Raw genomic sequence first — 21,971 nt, 5'->3', positions numbered from 1 at the left:
TGTATATTTCAATTTGGTACTAGGGTTGTTGTCCAAGTTTTAATTTTAGTCTACAAATCCATGAGGCTGCTCATATGATTCGTGCTTGTGTATAGCTGTGTCTATGCTAGGAACTACGTTCGAAGTTAGCTTCAAAGTTAGGCACTACTTCGAAGTAGCCAGCAGAGTCTACGCACATTTTCCCTTACTTCAAAGTTAGTCCTTACTCCACTCCCAAGAATGGAGTAGTGCCCTACTTCAAAGTTTAATCTTGAAGTAGATTGTCTGTAGATGCTCAGCTTCAAAGTTATTTTTGTGGTGTAGACACAGCCTATGTGTTGCAGAAATGGGTGTTTTACTTCTTGGCTACGTCTACACGTGAAGCCTACATCGAAGTAGCCTATTTCGATGTGGTGACATTGAAATAGGCTATTTCAATGAATAATGTCTACACGTCCTCCAGGGCTGGCAACGTCGATGTTCAACATCGATGTTGCTCAGCACCACATCGAAATAGGCACTGCGAGGGAACGTCTACACACCAAAGTAGCACACATCGAAATAAGGGTGCCAGGCACAGCTGTAGACAGGGTCACAGGGCGGACTCAACAGCAAGCCGCTCCCTTAAAGGGCCCCTCCCAGACACAGTTGCACTAAACAACACAAGATCCACAGAGCCGACAACTGGTTGCAGACCCTGTGCATGCAGCATGGATTCCCAGCTGCAGCAGCAGCAGCCAGAAGCCCTGGGCTAAGGTCTGCTGCACACAGTGACCATAGAGCCCCGCAGGGGCTGGAGAGAGAGAGTCTCTCAACCCCTCAGCTGATGGCCGCCATGGTGGACCCCGCAATTTCGAAGTTGCGGGACGCGCAACAACTACACGGTCCCTACTTCGACATTGAACGTCGAAGTAGGGCGCTATTCCCATCCCCTCATGGGGTTAGCGACTTCGAAGTCTCGCCGCCTAACGTCGATGTTAACATCGAAATAGCGCCCCACACGCGTAGCCGTGACGGGCGCTATTTCGAAGTTAGTGCCGCTACTTCGAAGTAGTGTGCACGTGTAGACACGGCTCTTATGTGCTAGATTCACCCAAATTCTGATTTTTATATTCTTAGCACACATCATTTCATGCTGGATATGTTTAGTAGTCAGAATGGTATTTCAGTCAATTTTTAAAACAGAGCAACAAAGTGTGTGCTGTGTGGTAAATCAGTGCAAGGCCTAGCAACCTTGGAAGTCCTGCTTAAAACATACACCTTCTCTCTGATCCTTCCTTTCATTCTCAGTCAGTTTAAATATGACACCATGACAAACAGAAGGCCAAAGGACCATTAGCCATAGAAAGCACATATATTTATGAATAAGAGCCACTCTGTGTATCCATTTCCTTTCCATTAGTCATTTAAAAAGCAAATTAACATCAACAGAGTAACAGGTAGTTTATAGATATGAGTACAGAAGAGTAAAGGTTATGTAGTCAGGATATAATGACTGAGAGACATAGCTATTGGTCTATAATTTCCTTTATCGTAAGGCTGTCATCTCCCATCTTAAAAGACAAAATTTAGTACAAGCATTGACATGAAGGAGGTGGGTTTACCTTAGTTAACAGCCTGAAAAACACTCTGACAAAAAGCATCTCTATAAGGTTAATATGTGGAACTCATTTCTACAAGATATGAATGAGTGTGAAGGCTTACCAGGGTTTAGAAGAAGATTAGATATTTATAAAGGTAGTAACGTAGATAGTTGCACTGCATAAATTGAATAATGAGAAGGGATATACATATTTCAGATTGTAAACCAATCACAAGTTTATGGGAGTTCAGAATAAACTTCCTCTTATGATTTGCTTATTCCATAATTCTACTTCAAGATTTTTTTGCAGTTTTCTCTGAAACATCTGTTACCAAACAGGATAGTGGATTGAATGAATCAATAGTCTAATCCAATATGACAGTTCCTATGTTCCCATGATAGGTTTTGCCAGCAGTGATGGATAAACAATGAAGTGAATACCTTGTGGCAGTCCTAAATATATCATATGTTACCTGTGCTTTCTACCCAAGAGGAATTAGTGCCTCTGTGAGAGTAAGCCAATGTGAAGAGGTTTCACTGATCTCTAGGATGCTTAATCAGATTTTAATTCACCAAGTAATGATTATTTTAAAAATTCCTACTCTCTTGTTCTGCCTGTTGAAAAAATCAGTTTTCAAGAATTTCAAGTATTTTGACTAAAGAAAATCTCAGGATACGGACAATGATTTTTCAGTGTACAAGATTCATGGGGAAACTAAATAAAAGTAGATTGATTTGTATACAGATTTTATCCCTAGTATAGAAACTATTCCATCTGGAAACATCTGCCATTTTGCCAACAAGGCAATCAGAGATCTCAGAGTAATCAGAGGTCTCAGCTCCTATGTGTGGCTAAGCGAGGAGGTAGCAACTAAAAAAGGCTCACTTTGCTAATCACCAAATAAAGAGACCCAAAGTAAAGCCTAAGCAACCTTTATATTTTAGCCATTTTATAGAACTGCACATACTATACTTCCTGTAGTTTGTTTACAATTCTATGAAATCATCCACGAAGTTATGAGTCTCTTATTATAAAGTTAACAGTTACTACACGACAATCTTATACTCTATTTTTTTCTGTGGTAAATAAGGAATATTTTGATATTTGAGATACTTCTGTGAGATAACTGCTAGTTGAGAAATACTGACTTTTTGATGACAGTTGTTCTACGTGGAGGCCCTTCTGTGTGGGAAATTGTCTAGAAGGCAAAGGAAAAGTTAGATTCACAGTAACATTTCTGTGGTACGTGGTGTTTGCAATGGTCTATTTTTAGTGCCATCCGCCAAGCCAGCACAAACACAACCTGTGAAAAGGAAGCTGAAAGAGCCAGTACTCAATCTCAGGAAATGAAGGCCCTTCCTCACCAGTGAAGGGAGGATGGGGAGGTCAGACAAGACAGACAATCCAGGATCATGCCCACTGAGGAGAGATCAAGCTAAGAGTGAAAGTGTGCTGCACACAGAAACAGAAACTTCTGTGAAGCTCCAGAGTAGCCTGCATCTTAATGAGACAGTTACTTAGATACAGATATAAATTGAAAACCTTTTAGACAAAATCCAAACTATGTGTGCAACTTTCTCTCCTGGATTAGAAGATTACGTAGAAATAAAAACATTCCCTTGTTTCCAAACTGAAGAATACTCTTGATGCCTATTTGCTGCTCTTAACAAGGTCCTTCTTGAAAAGTTTAAAGCCGTTGCACTCACAAACACCTCCTGAGTCCACCCAAAATTTCCAGTCCGTTACCGGCATAGCTCTGGTGAAGACTGCACCAAACCAGTTCTAAAGAGCATTGTTAAGAGCTCCACCCTTTGTGAGATAAGAACTGTCTTTCCTACTTATAAGCTCAGTTTGAGTGACCACAGAATCGGGGCAGGAGGGAGGGAGTTTACTGTGAGACCTCATTATTGTATTAGGATACTGTGAAACATGGCTTTAACAATGACTAAGATGTGTATCAGGTGGACCCTATTTTTACAATAAAACATCTTGAAAAGACTTGTGAGAAGAGAATTATTTAGACTGCCTGGTGTAGACAATTTCTTTAAAATAATGGTAGGTGGCGCTGTAGCATCCTGCTAGCTGTGAGGAAGCTTGTTTTGGGAGGGACAGAAAAACACAGCAAAAATAGGTATTTGGAAACTGAAAAACATTTGTCCACAGATTATAAAAGTTGGGATTCTGTTCTGTGCTTTTCACTCAGGTGTAGGTCGAGAGTATACAATCAGGCAAATGAAGAGCATGTCAAATCTGAGCCAAAACCAGTGTAGCTGTAAATGCCATTCATCCTTGGGCAATTTAATAAATATTGTTAAATGTCAGTATTGAATGCCAGGATATAAAATCAAAGATATTAGTGATAAAATGTTATTTTATATGATATGCCTTAAGAATACTTAAATCATTAGTATGTGTAGCTAAGAACTGAATGTGCAGAACACAAATCTTTCTTTTGTAGAAATTCTGCACGGATCAAATGACTTGTACGAATACTAAATACTATTACCCTTTCTAAACAGTGCATATTCTTAAACACCCTGCCTGGGCCATCACTATCTTTCCAAGAAAAGTCAACCCTTTTGGTCTCTGTTTTCATTAGGAGCCCTGGGAAACCCACTGCCACTTACTTGGCAATACAATTTCTGCTCCAGCCTTATGCTTCCCGTGCTCATGTATGCTTTTGAGCATGGATGGAGTTCACCAGAATTAAAACAAAAAACAATTGAAACAGAAACAGGAAGGTTGCTTTTAAATTAATGTGCAGTAAATGAGACGTATCAGACAGTTCTAACCTTGTATTTAAGTGTAGCTTTGTGAAATTGGCATAAATATGTGCTTGAGTCACTTCATAGATTCATAGAATTCTAGGGCTAGAAGGGACCTCAGGAGGTCATCTAGTCCAGCCCCCTGCCTGAAGCAGGATCAACCCTAATTAAATCATCCCAGCCATGACTATATCAAGACAGGACTTAAAAGCCGCTAGGGATGGAAATTCCACCACCTCTCCAGGCAACACATTCCAGTGATTCACCACCCTACTGATGAAACAGTTTTTCCTAATATCCAACCTACACCTTTCCCTCTGTAACTTCAGACCATTGCTCCTTCCTCTGTCATCTGTCACCACTGACAACAGTTTTTTCTCCATCTTCTTTAGAGCCCCCTTTCAGGAAGTTGAAGGCTGCTATTAAACTACCCCTCAGTCTTCTCTTCTGAAAACTAAATAAGCACAGATCTCTCAGCCGCTCCTAATAGGTCATGTACTCCAGCCCTTTAATCATTTTTGTTTCCCTCTGCTGAAGCCACTCCAATTTGTCCACATCCTTTCTATACTGGGGGTGCCCAAAACTGTACTCAGTACTCCAGATGTGGCCTCACCAGTGCTGAATAGAGGAGAACAACAACCTCTCTAGATCTGCTCATACTGCTCCTCCTAATGTACCCCAATATGCCATTAGCCTTCTTGGCTACAAGGGCACACTGTTGACTCATATCCAGCTTCTCATCCACTATAATCCCCGGGTCCTTTAATGCTGCACTGCTGCTTAGCTAGTCAGTCCCCAGCCTGTAACAGTGCTTGGGATTCATCCGTCTTAGATGCAGGACTCTGCACTTCTCCTTGTTGAACCTCATCAAATTTCTTTTGCCCCAGTCTTCCAATTTGTCTAGGTCACTCTGGACCCTATCCTTTCCTGACCCCTACCTTAGTGTCATCTGCAGATTTGCTGAGAGTGCGGTCCATCCCCTCATACAGGTCACTAATAAAGATGTTGAACAGTACTGGCCCTAGAACCAATCCGTGGGATACTCCACTTGAAACCAACCACCAACCAGACATTGAGCCATCGACCACTACTTCAAAGACACATGTCCAATTTTTAATTATGCATCATCGACTTAATCATTTTCTGCCTTCATACTAACCCTTTGTTTAACCGTTAAAACTCTTACTCATTTAAGACTAATCTACAATTAAATCGCTACCAAAACATTTTAGCGATTACATGTTCTTACCGTGAAAAATAACCTTTTGCTAAGAATTTATACTAACAAGACTATCTTTATTGTTCTCTAGGTCACAATGAAGATTATTGCCATGTCTCCTGCTGGCTTTTGGCAAAGCCGAAGAAATCGATATGATCTTTTGGTGACCTCCCTTGGTGTTATATGGGTGATACTTCACTTTGCCTTACTAGTAAGATCAACAGTTGCAACTACAGTCATCATTTATTACTTTTACTTGTAAACCACCAACAGTTTTACTGCTATTGTTCACCCAAATAAGGACAGTTGCCAACTCCAGCGTGTTTCCAAACTCAAAATAAGACCCATAAAAATAAGATGGCTGGTGAGGCTGGGGTTTGGTGAACTAGATTATTTCTTCCTTCTTATTATGTGGTGGAGCAGATAGTGGACTGACAGCCTAGGTCTACACACCAGCCCTATTTTGAAATAGTTATTTCACAATAGGGCTACTACACACAAAAATGTATTTCAAAATAGCACTTAGTTATTTTGAAATAAATAGTCTGCACATATAAACTATGTCTACACATGCCCCTCCTTTCAGTGCCTCATTAGCATAACATCGGCCATGCGTGATTTGAAAATGCTGCTTCTGGAACACTGCCACCCATGTAGATGGGGGCCTTTCGAAAGGACTTAACTGACTTCAAAAGCCTTTCAAAGTCGGGGGAGGGGGTCCTTTCAAAAGGCCCCTGTCTACATGGGCAGCTGTGTTCCGAAAGTGTCATTTCGAATAGTGTACAGCTGCCATTATGCTAATGAGGCGCTGCATGTTCATGTCAGTGCCTCATTAGCATCTTCTGAAGTGCCTCCAAAATGAGGGGGCATGTATAGACACAGCTATAGTGCTTATTTTGAAATAGCGCCTGTTTCAAAATGGGTGCTGTTAAGACAGGGAATAGCGCTTATTTTGAAAGAGCTATTTTGTCATGAGCACTATACTGCATATTAACAGAACCTATTTCAAAATAGTTATTCGTCCTGCATTGAGGTTTACCAATTTTGAAATAACGCACCTGTTATTTTGAATTTATTTCAAAATAGCACATCCCTAGTGTAGACACTAGCAAAATTATTTCAAAATGACAGTTGTTACCTCGAAATAACTTGGCTGTGTGGCTGAAGCCATATAGGTTAAGGTCTGTTGGCCTCATGGAGGAATTGAATCCATAGGAGGGATTAGAGTGAAAAGAGGGAAGGAGTGAAGAGATGGAAGAGGGTGATGTCATGTGACTGAGAGACCATGTCTGGAGCAGGTCCACTGAGGGATGAGAGAGGAGGAAAGACTGGAGGGAATAAGTCAGGCTGCAGTTTCTGCAGAGAAAAGTAAAGCAGAGATTCTAAATGGATGAACGATGCAAAGCATGTCAGTGAATCCAGTCCATGCATTTTGTTACAGAGCATTGTTTAGTCCAGCAAGGCAGAAGGTTTAGATGCCCAGGGAAGAGGTCAGCTCTACCCTTGCTCATGAGTTTAAAATCAGAGGTGAGACTGCACACCCTGATGTGTGAGAATGTGAGCTCCACATCTGAGCACTGGAGAGGAGCAGCTTGATTGGCTTTTATCAACAGTCCCCAGTTGTGACGGTCTTCAAACTACATTGCTGAGGGGCTTCCTGCTGGTTTACCTCAATCACTGTTTGTGTGTGGAGAGGAACCTGCCTTGTAAACTGTCTCTTTGTCCCTGGCAGACTTAGTTTGCCCCCTGCTGCTGAGTAGCTTGGCAGCCTGTGGAGTTTCTGCAAGCCAGCAGCTGCCTCGACTCATACAACCAGGAGGTTGTTGGACATAATTACAGCCTAGCCAAGAGAACTGCGAGGATTTTGTTGGCTTGTTGTGTTGGGAGGTTTGGTTAGTGCTTTTGATGTGGCAAACATTTTTCTGTTTATTATTGTTCAGCGTGCATTGCTGAAATATTGGCGGGACCAGTTTGTGTTCATTACTTTTTTTAAAAAATGCTGAGTACATTGTGTAGTTAAAGAAAGGTTCATAGAGGAAAATCTGATCTTTGAGAGATTACTGTTGGGCACTGTACATGAAGCCTCTTGTGTTTAAATTTCAGAATGCCTACACATATATGATGGGAGCCTGTGTCATTGTCTTCAGGTTTTTCTCAATATGTGGGAAGCATGTAAGTACAAACCAAGATTTACACTCCATACCTTAGATGTGATGGGGTCCACACCACACCCCTCCATATTAAACCCTTAGGCCCCACTTCTCACAAACTCAGAGATGCTCCAGGGTGGTGCGACACCCAGGCTCTTTATTTGTATCTGTTTCCCACCACCAGTTTCCTACTATATGCAGGCTATTTGCAAGGGCACAGCCTAACACAAGGCTGGTCGTACTGCTCCCTGCTCCTCCCTTCCCTCCTGATCCCTGGTCTCCCTTTCACACACTTCCTCCCAGCCTTATAGTTCCTGCTTAACGTGAAGCTGGCAGGTTAGCTAAGCAAATGCTTTTTACCTAGGCCCAATCCACTTCCTATGACTAGAGCTGGAATGGCAGGAACTGACTGAGGCTTCCCCATCAGGGCCTTGCCACAATCAATTAAATGATGTGTTGCTTTGCTTTTCTGCAACACATTCTGAAGGTCTCCATTTTGTATACTGCTTCTGTTAGTCTCCATTTTTTATGCTTAAAACATTAGGCATTTGAGTGTAATACATTTCAGAAATAAATTACACTTTTTGGAATATTTTTCCACCAAAAAGGTAACCACAGCACCACATCATCTACAGCAAACTCTTTCATATCTGGCAGCCCTGTGACTAGGAGGTTGCTGGATATTCAACTATTCTGGATAATAGAGGTATGCCTAGCAGGGCATAACACTGAAGAAAAACAAGATTAGATATTAAGAAACAAACAAAAATGTATGCAGAGTACTGTATTTACCAACAAGAGTAGTATTGTACACTGTAAACTTATACTATCTTTGCAGTCTGTATTTGTATTTACTTTAACTCTACCGTACTTATGGAAAACGTAATGAAAATGTACTTATGGTTAAAATTCTGGTTATTTGAGAGTTCTAGATGATAGAATGTCAGATATGAAAGACTTCACTGTAAAATTATTTCCATCTGAAGTCCTGAATACACTACCCTATTCAATGTTTGTAACCAGTGTTTTTTCGAGGTACTGTGATGTGTCTGTGTTATTTTCAATTTATCCACAAGAAAGCAGAAGATAGGCTGATGTGTTTATCTTGTGCTGCTGTCCACATGCAGAAGCAACATCCTTTACAGTGAAGGTTCATTTCTAGTGTTAACTTCCACATTATGCTTTGTCTAAATACGTGGTTAGTGCTCAGTAAAATAAAGGTGTTTGGCCAAATTGTCAGATTCACTGGTATAAATTGAGTAGTACCAGTGAAGCTACTTTTGATTTACTTGGTATCTAGATTTATACAGGTGTAACAGACAGTAAAGCTGTGTCTACACCAGCCCCCTCCTTTCACAGGGGGTATGGTAATGATTCATTTTAGCAAATGCTAATGAAGGGCTGCCAAGAATATACAGCACCTCCTTAGCATAATGGCAGCTGCACGTGATTCGAAAGTGTCACTTTTGAAATGCACGGTGCCCATGTAGACAGGGCCTTTTGAAAGGACCCCCCGGTTTCAAAAGCCCTTTCTTCCCATTTGGTTTTGGGAAAAAGGGGGTTTCAAAATCAGGGGGTCCTTTCGAAAGGCCCCCATCTACATCGGCGGTGTGCATTTCAAAAGTGGCACTTTTGAATCACAGACAGCCTCCGTTATACTTCTAAGGCACTGCACATTCATATTCATTCGCCTCATTAGCATCTGCCAAAATCCCTCATTACCATGTCCCCTCCAAAAGGAGGGGGCTAATGTAGACACAGCATAAGTGTAACTGACAGCTACCTATGCAGAGAACAAATCTGTCTCTGTAGTAAGTTATAATGCTATGCATTGTGTTGTGGAAAAAGCTCTCCAGACATTATCCAAACCTTTTCTAAGGCATAAGACGTATTACAATAACTGTAGTGAAGGAAATGAATTCTGTATTAGGCTGAATTGGTTAAAAATAGGTGAGTCAGAGGTTCAGCAAAGGAAAAGTCTGCCTCAGTCTCCCTCACTTCCCCCTGCCTCCCAGAGCCTGGAGAGCCTTGGATGCCAAAGTAAAACTCTTGCTTCTTATATGCAACACGGCCTTGTCATTTACATCAATTTTTTGAATGATAGATATTTTTTCAAATCCTTAACCTAGTTATTCATATTTCAGGTTAAGTGCTTAATTGATCCAATTAAGTTATGGCTATGATGTAGTGTGATAGAAAAAATTAACCAATTTGTCAGATTTATCAAAATTCTGATTAAAATCGTTACACCTATACTGCAAATAGAGACATTCCTGCAGTGCTCAAATATTTTTGAAATTAATTAAACCTAATGTAGTAATTCTGCCGTGACACAAAATATCAAAATTCCATTTTCTCTACGTTTTGCTGGATCGTGTTTCTCTGTTTCTGCTTGGGAACTATAGATGACTTGTGTTAGAAATTTAAATGGTTTAATCAATCTGAGCTGATTGTTTTGTCATAGAGGACCTAGAATTTACCCTTGAAGACAGAAGGGTTTCTTTAAATCTCCAGTGAAATCCTGTACTGATTACCATAAACCATTGGTTCTTAACTAGGAATACCGGTATACCGAGGGTGTATCATCTCGTCTAGATATTTGCATAGTTTTAAAACAAGCTGTATAAAAAGCACCCACAAAATCAGTCGATACTAAAATTTCATGCAGACAATGACTTGTTTATACTACTCTATATAATAAAAACTGAGATGCAAATACAATGTTTATGTGCCAGTTGATTTATTTTATAATTATATGGTAAAAATGAGAAAGTAAACAACTTTTCAATGCTAGTGTACTGTGACAGCTATGTACTTTTATGTCTGATTTTATAAGCAAGTAGTTTACAATTAAGATGAAATATGTGATACCAAAGACAAATCAGATTCCTGAAAGGGGTGCAGTAGTCTGGAAAGGTTGAAAGCCACCGCCATAAAACCTGGCATAAGAGAAATTTTGTTCCAAACTCAGACTCACAGTATGACATTTTATTGAGCTACCACTAAATTACCAGACCAGCTCATCTGCCTATCTGTTTTCCCAATTATAAGAAAAATTGTTACAAGTTTTAAAGTTATAAATATGTTGGTCTCTCTTATTTCTGTTACTTAAAAGGATCATTAATTGTGTGTTCTCTCTGCCTTTCCAGGTGACACTGAAAATGCTGCTGCTGACTGTGGTTGTCAGCATGTATAAGAGTTTCTTTATCATAGTGGGAATGTTCTTACTGCTTCTTTGTTATGCTTTCGCTGGAGTAGTTTTATTTGGCACAGTGAAGTATGGAGAGAACATTAACAGGTACAAGATTTGCTACACTTTGGAAAAGGTTTTAACAGCCAAATAAAATATTGCCCTCTGCTGAGCACAAAATTTTTATTTGGTTTTATGCCAGCATCCAAGAGCCAGATTTTTAGATGTAGTTGAGAGACACTTAGCTGGAAATTATAACAGGCTCTAAGCCACCTTTCCTTTCTCTAAACCCTGGAGCTAAACAGACACCTAATGTATTATAGAGGCTTGTGGCTGCTCTGCATTGGGCTAGCTGAAACAATCCCCAGTGGACTGTTTCACTTGCCAAGGGTGCTGCACCATAGGTTTACACACCTTTGGTTCTTCCAGAAATGGTCCCTATACCGCAAATGGAGTGAGAACGAGTCGGCTATAGTAGCTTTATGTCATCTAGGAATTCTACAAAACCCAGTGACAGCTCTGCATTCTCTTTGCACCTCAGAAGAGGAACAGAGAGAATGAAGTCCCAGGGCAGAATATGGCCCTGAATAAGCTTTTATTACTTGATAAGATATTAGCCAGTGTTTTCAAAACAGGATGGCGAGTGTGCAGCTTCTTAATCCCTATTACATTCATGGCACATCCAGTGAATGTGTTTGAAAATTATTCTCTGAGTTCTACCAACAACTTGTGGGGCATGAAACTCAACAAAGAATAATAAACATCAGTGTCTTTTTTAATTGTTGAACACACAGCAAAACAATTGTGCAGAGAATTGCATGTGTTTGTATTGCCAAGGTTTTGTCTCTAATGTATGAATTTCTCTTTTTTTCTTAAAAAGACATGCAAACTTTTCATCAGCTGGCAAGGCCATTACTGTACTCTTCAGAATAGTCACTGGGGAAGACTGGAACAAAATTATGCATGACTGCATGGTAAATACACACAATCACAAAAAGAATAGACGCAAAACTGGTTGCGCAATTTCCTCTGACTCAAAATCCATTACCCTGGCTTGGTACCAGGGCTGGCAACAGACTTCCCTAGGCTATAGGCAAAGTGTGGGGAGAGGGGCTTGACTCTGTCCCCCTCCAGAAGGGGCTGGGCCTTTGGTGGAAGGGAGGGGGCAGGCACAGCCAGCCCTCAGAATGCCTGCACTGGGGTGCCAGCCACTGCTGCTATCCTTAGGGTGACCAACCGTCCCATATTGATCGGGATGGTCCTGTATTTGGGATGCCAAAAAGGTGTCCCAACGTATTTTTTAAAAAGGGATGAATTGTCTCATATTTAGGCCCTCTGGGGTGGGGGCAGGAGCACCCATGGCTGCCGCTTCCCCGGAGTTGGGGGGAGCAGCTCCCTGGGGCTTGGTGCAGCCAGAAGGAGCCGCCCCGCCCCAGCCATATCTCCCTGTCCCATATTTCAGACAGGGAGATATGGTCACCCAAACTATCTTTTAAATCATTGGGCCCCAGAGCAACTGCCTCTTTGGCTTGGTACAAAGAATCACTGTGTTGTTGATGGTGCCACCATCCTTCAGATGAATCTTACCTTAAAAGTCAAGTTCCCTGAGACATTGCATAAGATCATTAATCTTGATGTCCTGGTGCAAATTCAGATTAACGTCGTTTCATTTTGCTTAACATAAAACTCCCCTGGTAATTTCAGTTACAATCAATCAGATTCTTCACATCCTATCCTGAACGCATGGGAGTGGTGTCTGTTTTTAAACATGTGTCATAACACTTCACTGTCACCGGTTGCTCTTTTGCTGTTGTAATAAATACCGTGCTCGTATGGGGTCAAAGCCATCCGGGGTGACTGCCCCGGGCCCAATGCTTTGGGGAGGCCCCTGATCCAGAACGGCAGCAGCCAGCAGCAGCCAACCTTATCAGAACCTTACTCTTCACATACACACTGCCTACCCCCCGCTTCCGCCCGCAGCATCTCCTACATGCTGGCAGGCCTCACAGGTCAATGCCTTTCCCCTCCCCGCCCGCCCCCGAGCCTGCCACCTCCCACGGATCCGATGTCTCATGGCATCAGGAGGTGCCAGAACACAGCGGGGAGGAGAGAAGGCACAGCACTTCTGGAGGAGGGGCAGGACTGGAGAAGAGGCAGGAGGAGGGGCAGGGCAGGAGCAGTGGGAAGGTGGGAAGAGTACAGAGCTGTAACAGCAGCAATCCACAAGCAGCCCGCTGATGCGTGGGGGAGGGGCACAAAAGGGGCAGTTGCACTGGAACCCAAAGGGGCCCAGTGCTTTGGCTGCCATCGCGGCTATTGCAGCAGCCGCTGGAGCACCAGGCTGCTGGGTGGGCCCTGGGACAAGGGGCCGAGTGGGGGCAGCGTCTGGGTGGAGCAAGGGAGGAGCACTCCTCAGCAGATTAGAACCTCAGCGCCTATGCCCTGGGCCCCACCAACCCCTAGGGACAGCCCTGTATATCATGGTGGCACCTGTGATAATTGCAGAGGCGTGTCATGAAGGGAGTTACTGTGCATCTTTGAATTGCCTCACCTGCACACTGCCCACTAATCTATAACCTCCGAGGCCAGCTCTGAGCTGCCTTCAGCAGCTGCTATTTAAAATAGCAAAGAAATATTTCCTCCTTTCCCCCAAATGTTGTATTTCTCCAGAAAACCTACGCTATCTGAGGTGCACTGTTACCTTTATTATTTTCCAAAATTATAGTTATGTCAACTGCAGACCGATATGCAATCTCCTGTTTTATTGATTTAATTATTTACTCTTTTGTTTTTGAAGGTTCAGCCTCCTTTTTGTACTCCAGATAATAGCACATACTGGAAGACAGATTGTGGAAATTACGCTGGTGCTCTGATGTATTTCTGTTCCTTTTATGTTATCATTGCATATATAATGCTAAATTTGCTTGTAGGTGAGCAACATTTATTCAAATATGAAAATAGTTATCGTAGAACGTGGGTGGAGTGCCATTAGAGCTGAGGGCCTCATACAGAACAGCCCTTACATTGTAGGCATAGGAACTGTTAGCTTTCTTTTAACTTTCTAAGTAAAAAGGAGTTGTTAAACCACCTTCATCTTAACATATAATTGTTCGATGTTTTCAGATGCTTGGGTGGTAGGTGTGTGTTTCTAACATTTGTATTAAATTGCTGCCTGATAAATCTAAAAAAGAAAATGTCTTTTGCTAAGGTTTGTAAGTGAAAGTTATGTGAAAATGAAAGAGTAGCTGGGATCTGTACAAAGGAAATCATTTGTGCAGCAGTAGTCTACTCTCCAGTTTATATTTTAGAGGCCTGAGAGTCCCACTGAAGTAACTGAGAATCTTCCAGTTGAGTTTAGTGAGTGTAAGAGTAAGTCACTGTTTAAGGTTTAAGGGCCAAATATTCAAACTGAAGCACAGCAAAAACACACCATATGGGGGTCAGTGTCCCCTGTAAACTGAGTGCTTATGAGGCTGCTCAGGAGAGATTTAGATATCAGTCAGCTGATTAGCAGTGTGCCTGCAACTAGGTTTTTATTTCTACTGGTGGTGCACATTGGTACAATGCACATAAAAATTATTCCACGCATGAATGGGGAAAAAATCCACACATGGATGGGAAAGATTAGTGGGAACATTGATGGGGCTGGATTAGCACTGGGATTGGCCACAGGCTGCTGCTGTCACAGCCACACATGACAAGTCAGTTCCTGCTGAAATAAGAGTATGTCTCATTAATGTATACTTGTTCCAGCGTACTGACACACTGGGCCTGCACTGTGTTTCATTTATGTGTTTTTAGCGATCATCGTGGAGAATTTCTCATTGTTCTACTCTACTGAAGAAGACCAACTTTTAAGCTATAATGACCTTAGACATTTTCAAATTATATGGAACATGGTTGATGACAAAAGGGAGGTAAGATACCTGACAAAAAGCATTGCACTCCTTACTATTGTTGTTACTCATTTTCCCATGGTGCCTAGGAGCCACAGACGTGGTCCAGAACCCCATTGTGATAGACATTGTGTAAACCCACAACAAAAAGACAGTCCCTGTGCACAAAGAATTTATGATCTAAGTACGTCCTCTGTATTGTTGCCTCAAAAATTATGTGACTAGGAATACTCCAAGTGGGCTGTGGTTACCCATTGAGTCGGGTGTCTATGGTTACACAAGTTAGCTTTGCTGGCAAATCCCAGGTTTTATCAACAAAACTCGTGTTGCATGCACACACAAAATGCATTTTGTCAACAGCATCTGGACAAAACTCAGCACTTTTGCCAGCAGCGTTCTGTCTCCAAGCTCTGAGGCATAACGCTGCTGTTGACAGATTCGGTCAACAAAAACCTGTGTGGATGCTCTGGGGAGGACTTCTCTCGACAGACGGGGCATCCACAACAATGGGCAGCCCTGTCTGCTGTGCTTCCAGGTGCCTGTTTTGTTGAGAGAACAGCCGGGTAGTCTGGCTCCTTTGTCAACAGAGCAGAGCACTCTCCCGATTGGCTTTTGTGTGAGGCCGCACTCTGTCGACAGAAGTTTTGTTGGGACAACTCTCCCAACAGTGATTTCTGTTGACAGAGTGCTGTAGTGTAACCGTAGCTGGTGAGCAAGGGGATATTTATTAACACCAGCCCAGGCTCACAAACGAACACTGAACATGACATGCTGCAGTTCACATAGGCCCTTATTCTTGAAACATGGACGTGCATCTGTAGCTTTCTTCCCAGGAACTCCACACAGCAGTAAAGTTAAGCATGTGTATAGGTGCTTACAGGCTTGGAGGCCATAGTCCTTTCCCTCTGTGATGGAGTGGGGGATACCTGTGTGTGTGTGTGGCTCACAGAGGGTGTGGGGCTCCTGCTGAGGGTAACCCTGACGACCAGGTAACACCTTTGTACTGCAGACAGAGGAGGAGGTGGAGCCTGAGGGGTTTGAATTGGAACTGGGAGTTGGAAGCAGTGAGTCTGGGCTGAGGGAGAGAGAGACAAAGGAGGGGGCAAGGCCCCAGCTCTGGGGGCCCCTCGGGGCCTCCTCTCCTCAACATGGATTGGACTGGCTGTCTCTGCCTGCTGTACTGACTCCTCTGTATGATGCTGTGTCCTGTCAGCTAATAAACCTGCTGTTTTCCTGCTGAGTGAGAGACTCTCCTGCCTGCAGACAGGGTGCAGAGCTTGGGGGACCCCAGAACCCCATCACACCCTCCATGCAGCAGAGGAGTTGTCTCCTCAATCTAGGCTTCAGAGACACACACGCTTACATTTCTTGTCTTCACAATGACCCAGCTGAGGAGGAAGAAGGGGCTTATGATTGGGTGCCAACTAAACCATGAATTGTTGACTCATCCCATCACTGAGTTACTGCAAACAATTTTGAATATGAGCTGCAGTGGGCTGAGGGCAGCTGATGGTCTAATGGCAGTAAACTGCTGTGTTGGAATCAAAGTCTATGTCCTGTGTGTGCAGGGCTGGCAGGGCTCAGTATGCTACACCCTAAGGCTGGGAGGAGAATGCTGTAATGAGGGACATTGGGTAGCAAAGGACTTCTGACCCCTCCCATAAGAAAAAAGTTACAGACATAATGTTCAAAGACAACTATTTTATTTCACAAGTTTTGGAAAGAACATTTTCACTCCTTGGTCCCTGTCAAAAGCCAGACCCAAAATTGTTGCCATAGACACCTCAAGAAGCTTGTACGTTGGTTACATCTTGTTGTAGAAGCTCTTGGAAAAGCCAGAGACCATACTGCTTTTACACCATTGTATACACACATGATGGGGCAGCTACATAACAGGCCCAGTGGTACACAGCTGTGAATGTTTAGCAATCCAGTTGACTTAGTAAATAACTCAAAGCCTAAGGTTTCATTCTCAGGAAATAAAAATTGTCAGGGCCACATCCTCAGCTTGTATGAATCAGGATAGTTGCATTGATTTCAATGGAACTATTGCTGGTTTACTCCAGCTGATGATATGACCCTTTATGTCTGCTTTGTTTAATTGCGTTATCCTTAGTACTGTCCTGACCCCATGCTAGTCAAAGGGTACAGCCACACCACTGACGGGAACCAGCATCCCTGCCCAAGTAGACAGACTGGCGCTCGCTGGGCTCAAGCTAGCTTGCCAATTATTTCAGCCTGGATGCTGCAGTTCCTACTGCAGCTCAGGCTCTGAAGCTGACTCAGCTCCCTGGACCTGTGCTCAGGTAGCTAGCCTAAGTCTCTGCCAGAGCTGCAACCGCCACACTGGCATTTTTAGCATGCTAACTCAAGCCAACCATGCTCGAGTGTGTCTACCCAGGCTGGGAGCCACACTCCCAGCTGCAGTGTAGATATACCCCCAAGGGTCTTGGGAGATACATCATCTGTATCACTTAAGAGAAAGAGCATCAAATAGAACCTCTGACTGATTTATAAGGTAGCCGCAATTAACCAGCTATGATGCAATCTTACCTAGGGGGTAATCCCAACCTTCCGTGTGAAGTTTCTGCTGAGGTTGCTGCGTGGGAGGTTGGAAGTAGATCTCGATAAGGACAAACTTTTGTTCAAGCACATGTGCTATGAAATGGAAAGACTGCACAATGGTGGAGACGTGACATTCCATGACGTACTGAGGTATTATGAGTTTTTCTTTAAGTTGGCTATAGTAGGTTTCTCTGCAGAGTAAATATTATACATAAGCCTGAAAAATGAGATAGGGATACAAGCTTGTGTTTACGGTGTTAGTCTGTGCTTAAATTTACACTACATATGAGGGTTCACCCCCTCACCTTTTTTTTGTTGTCAAAATTCCAAGTCCTAAATAAATGTCTCCCTGGACTTTCTAAATTCCCATTTGAAACAGGTATTGTAAACTAACATTCTCTTTCTGGGTTTGTAAATTCAAACAATCTAGTATTGTGCTAGTAGAGGTGAAAACCAGGCAGTAAAATTGAGAATAAGCAAAAGCGAAACTGAGTCTCCTCCAATGATTACATTGTCACAGACCAAAAACAAAAAAAATGCAACAAGTTATGCCGGCACCATGAGCAGGGATGAGAAAACAAATTCTCAAAAGTATATGCCTAAACTTAAGCATCTGAATACATATATAGGCACCTATACAGAGGTGTCCTGATTTTCAGTTGCGCTGAGCTCCAGTAGATCCTCCCTTCTTCCTTATTTAGCTAATATATAAATTTATTGAAGGTGCCAAAGTTTGACATATTTGCATTGAGATTTTTAAAATGTAACACTTCTAATAATGCAGGGATGCGAACTGGGTTTTTACAGATACTGTTTATTTATGTATTTCTTCCAGCATGCTGTCGTATCGGTCTGTTGATATCAGGAAAAGTCTCCAGCTGGAAGAGCTTCTTGCCAGAGAACAGCTGGAGTACACAATAGAAGAAGAAGTGGCCAAACAGACCATACGCATGTGGCTGAAGAAATGCTTAAAGCGTATCAGAGCAGTAAGTCAAGCAAAAGAAAGCAAGTGCTGGCGGAGTGCTTGCAGTGACCTGAACTAGTCAACAAAGCTGGTTTTCTCTCATTTTGCCTCCTTTGTTCAAGAGTTGCCATTATAAGCTCTGGGAGTTAAAAAAATATCAGCAGAAAAATCAGTCTTAGCCTATGCTGAAAAGTTAGGTCAACATAGGAACATAGAACAGAAAAGTGTGGCTTTTTTCACACCTCTAGCCAATGTACCCATATTGATCTAACTGACAACATAGCTATGCCACTCTAATCCCTAGAGTGGATGCATCTGTGTCAGTGGAATAATGCTGATGTCAGTATAGCTAACTGCATTTGGGGGTGGTGGGGAGATAGCAGTCTTACACCAATGGTAAAACTTCTTCCATTGGGATAGACTGTTTCTTCACTGGAAGGTTATTCTGGTGTAGCTACGCTAACACACCTATGCTGGTAGAGTCTCTGTAGGACTGATACACAGTCAGTGAAAAGTTACATTCACAGAATTTGTATACTCAGCATACGTTGCAAACAAAATCTTCTCCCTCCAGCAAAGCCCCACTCCTTACACAGCAAGAAAACTCTCTGACCTGTTCTGCAACAGATGAGGCCAAATGCTTAAGTGAAGGAAGACATTATTTAAGAAAAGATATATGGGGCCCAGTTTTGCTGTCATTGAAGGTAATAACAAAATGCCCATTATTTTCAATGGCGCAAGACCATGCGGTCTTCAAAACAACTCGTTAGAGGTTAAAGAGAATGCCAGTTTCTGGAATTTGTGCTTCTGATTACCACTGCCACTCCATCTTGGATAGATACTCAGGCAGGCAATCATCCTATTAGTCCCCACCAAACCAAAGACTTCCATCACTGAAAAATAGATCCCATTGAGGCTGGTACTATAATCCTCAAAGAAACCCAAATGTAATACAAATTTTGAAACCTAGTTTGCATGTACTGTTACAGTGACTGTGTGTGCAAATAAGTAATTTATATGCACACGAGGCCAGTTTGCATACTTCAACACCAAACCTGTGCCTATGTGCATGTACAAATTAGGTACATAAAGCCCTGGGTTCCTATAATTGTGAAAATTGGGCCCAGAATGCTCAGAACATTTGGGCCAGTCATAATATTTCCACTGAGTTATTATCATTTTTGCTGGAAAAAAATTAACCTGGGCCAAAATTATAGTAGGAAATTTCACCACAAAGATCTTTTGCCATGAAAATGTTGTGATTTGAGTACATCAGGGAATTTGAAACAGTGCTTACTATTATTCTCTTCTCTTCTTATATCTGAGAGATAGTACTGGAGTGACTTTGTGAAGGGGTGAGTTTCAAATCTCAAGTGAGGTGCTCGTTCATGTGCTTCTAATTTTACAAAAACTCTTTTGCTGTCTGTGATATTGAAGTCAGCAGGGTTATTGCTACTTAATTCTATAATAGCAGGCTAATATTCTTTCTGCTTTCTTATTTTGTATAACCAAAACCAGATTGTTTAAATGCAGCTCTCCTTTCATATGAAATGACAAATTTCAGATAAATTCACATAAATGATTACTTTTCAGATTAATTTTCCACATTTGTTCCATTATATTTGCTGTTAAGTAATCCAATCTCTCATTTTTAATTTTGTGTGACCCAGTTACTCGATTCATTATGATATTTAGTATATACAAATAAATAAACTTTTTGTTTGATTTTAACAGAATGAATCACACCTTTACTTGTCACCTGCACCTTTTAACTGGGTGGAATTCCAAAAGAGTTTGCTAATATAACCTTTTTACATACTTTCAAATTCTGTTGTTAATCATTAAGCAAGTGACACATTAAAATTATACAGCACAATGAAACCTTCTCTAAGGACCATTTAGATTAATCTAAAATTAATTAAATTGTAAGGTTTTAATGACGGGGCTACATTTTTTCTATTTGTAATGTAAAGAATGCAGCACACTTCTGGCATTGTTACAATAATAGTGTCCAACAAAAATACACTCTGTAAAGTATTCCTGACACTTCTATGACCATTTTATTCGACCTTATTTGGGATCAGATCCAAAATCCATTGAAATCAGTGGGAATCTTTCCATTGCCTTCAACAGGCTTCTGATCAATCCCATACAGACCATTTTTACTAAGTCAGAGTTTGGTTTCCCCTGGCTCTTTGTGTGGTCTCTTGATGCACAAATTTATACACTGATATATTTTAAGGCCAGAAGGCACCTTTATGATTTGTAAATCTGACCACCTACATGACATAGAACACAGACTTCACCATCTCAAGCTTGTAGGTTTCACAGAGACAGATTTCTCTACACTGAAATAGCAATGATGAGGCGTGGGTCTGTGTAAATTTAGAGAAAAGACTGAACACTCTGGAATCTATATCAGCCACTCAAAATTGTTTGAAATATTAAGTATTTAGAGGGAGTCTAAAAAAAATTAAAAAAAAAATCAAAGCACAAAAGTCTTTAAGAGGGAAATTTCTTTTTTACCTTTTGATCACATGCGTATTATATTTTGATAGAAACAGCAGCAGTCATGCAGCATTATCCATAGTCTTCGAGAGAGTCAACAGCAGGAATTGAGCCGCTTTCTGAATCCACCCAGCATTGAGACAACACAGCCAAGTGAAGATATGAATACTAACAATCAGGATAATAATGCACAGCCAGAGGTATGGGCCTGTGAAAATCATTATTGTTGATACTGATCAAGAATATCCTTGAGTTTCTCACAACAAAATTCCTTTTCATATAATTTTCATTGAAAACGGTGTAAAACAACATGTATTTAAAACGTTGGCATTCCATTATAAAGGCAACATATTCTGAGGGATGGGGCTCTGGACAGGAACTGAGGAGCCCTGGGTTTGGTAGGCTCTTCATTGGGCCCTGGAGCTCTTCTGTGGGATTTTATCATAAAACTTCAGACCAATTATTTTTTTTCTGTTAATGTACAGAAAATCTTTTTTATGATGAGGAACCAGAAACCAGACTGCAAGGGAAAAAGCCAGGCCTCAGGGAAAAACTAAAGATGTTAAGTCAGCACTAGCAACAGTGACCATTAAAAATTACCATTTGGTCATGCCACAAGAAACCATAGTGATTAAGGTCACTGAATTTTGGTTTTGCTCCATACAGACAAGTAGCCAGCAGCAGCTCCTGAGTCCAACACTTTCAGACAGGGGTGGATATCGGCAGGACTCCACAGATGCTGGGAAGCCTCAACGGAAATTTGGACAGTGGCGTTTGCCATCAGGTAAGTGAAGACCATAAAATATATGAATACCAGAGCACCTCTTGTGATGCAGCTTGATAAGAGGCTATTTTAAGAGGGTTAGCATGTGTATACACAAGCCCGAGATGAAGAAAATGTGGAGGGAGAGGAAGCTGGTCCATGGTCCTTCCTCCTCTTTGCCCTACCCCATCCACTTTGTAGTGCTTTGCCCTCTGAGCCCTGTAAGTGGAAGCTGTCCCTTCATGCCCTTGGAGTTTTAAAGACATGAAATTATGAAAACATGATTAGTCCACCCTGACCACGTGATTGGCATGCTGGACTTCTTTTTCCTGTTCTTCCTCTGTTTGCCTATATAGACTGAGGTCTTTGGAGCAAAGATTGTGCATCCA

The 21,971-nt window shown here is 41.9% G+C and overlaps 1 protein-coding gene across 4 annotated transcripts in view; it reads left to right on the top strand.

Moving 5' to 3' along the window:
• The window catches only part of NALCN (sodium leak channel, non-selective), a 398,131-nt gene that overhangs the window by 374,629 nt on the left and 1,531 nt on the right, over positions 1 to 21,971 (top strand). For all 4 annotated transcript variants that reach the window (XM_074983150.1, XM_074983148.1, XM_074983149.1 and 1 more), the window contains 10 exons: positions 5,638 to 5,757; positions 7,650 to 7,718; positions 10,846 to 10,994; positions 11,767 to 11,860; positions 13,684 to 13,816; positions 14,688 to 14,803; positions 17,340 to 17,497; positions 18,183 to 18,333; positions 20,870 to 21,019; positions 21,486 to 21,603. In XM_074983150.1, coding sequence (XP_074839251.1) covers positions 5,638 to 5,757; positions 7,650 to 7,718; positions 10,846 to 10,994; positions 11,767 to 11,860; positions 13,684 to 13,816; positions 14,688 to 14,803; positions 17,340 to 17,497; positions 18,183 to 18,333; positions 20,870 to 21,019; positions 21,486 to 21,603 — 1,258 coding nt within the window. The remainder of the gene's footprint in view (positions 1 to 5,637; positions 5,758 to 7,649; positions 7,719 to 10,845; positions 10,995 to 11,766; positions 11,861 to 13,683; positions 13,817 to 14,687; positions 14,804 to 17,339; positions 17,498 to 18,182; positions 18,334 to 20,869; positions 21,020 to 21,485; positions 21,604 to 21,971) is intronic.

The sequence above is a fragment of the Carettochelys insculpta genome, chromosome 1 (genome assembly GCF_033958435.1).
Source record: "Carettochelys insculpta isolate YL-2023 chromosome 1, ASM3395843v1, whole genome shotgun sequence".
Taxonomy (NCBI): Eukaryota; Metazoa; Chordata; order Testudines; family Carettochelyidae; genus Carettochelys; species Carettochelys insculpta.
This window is presented reverse-complemented; position numbering and strand designations above follow the sequence as displayed.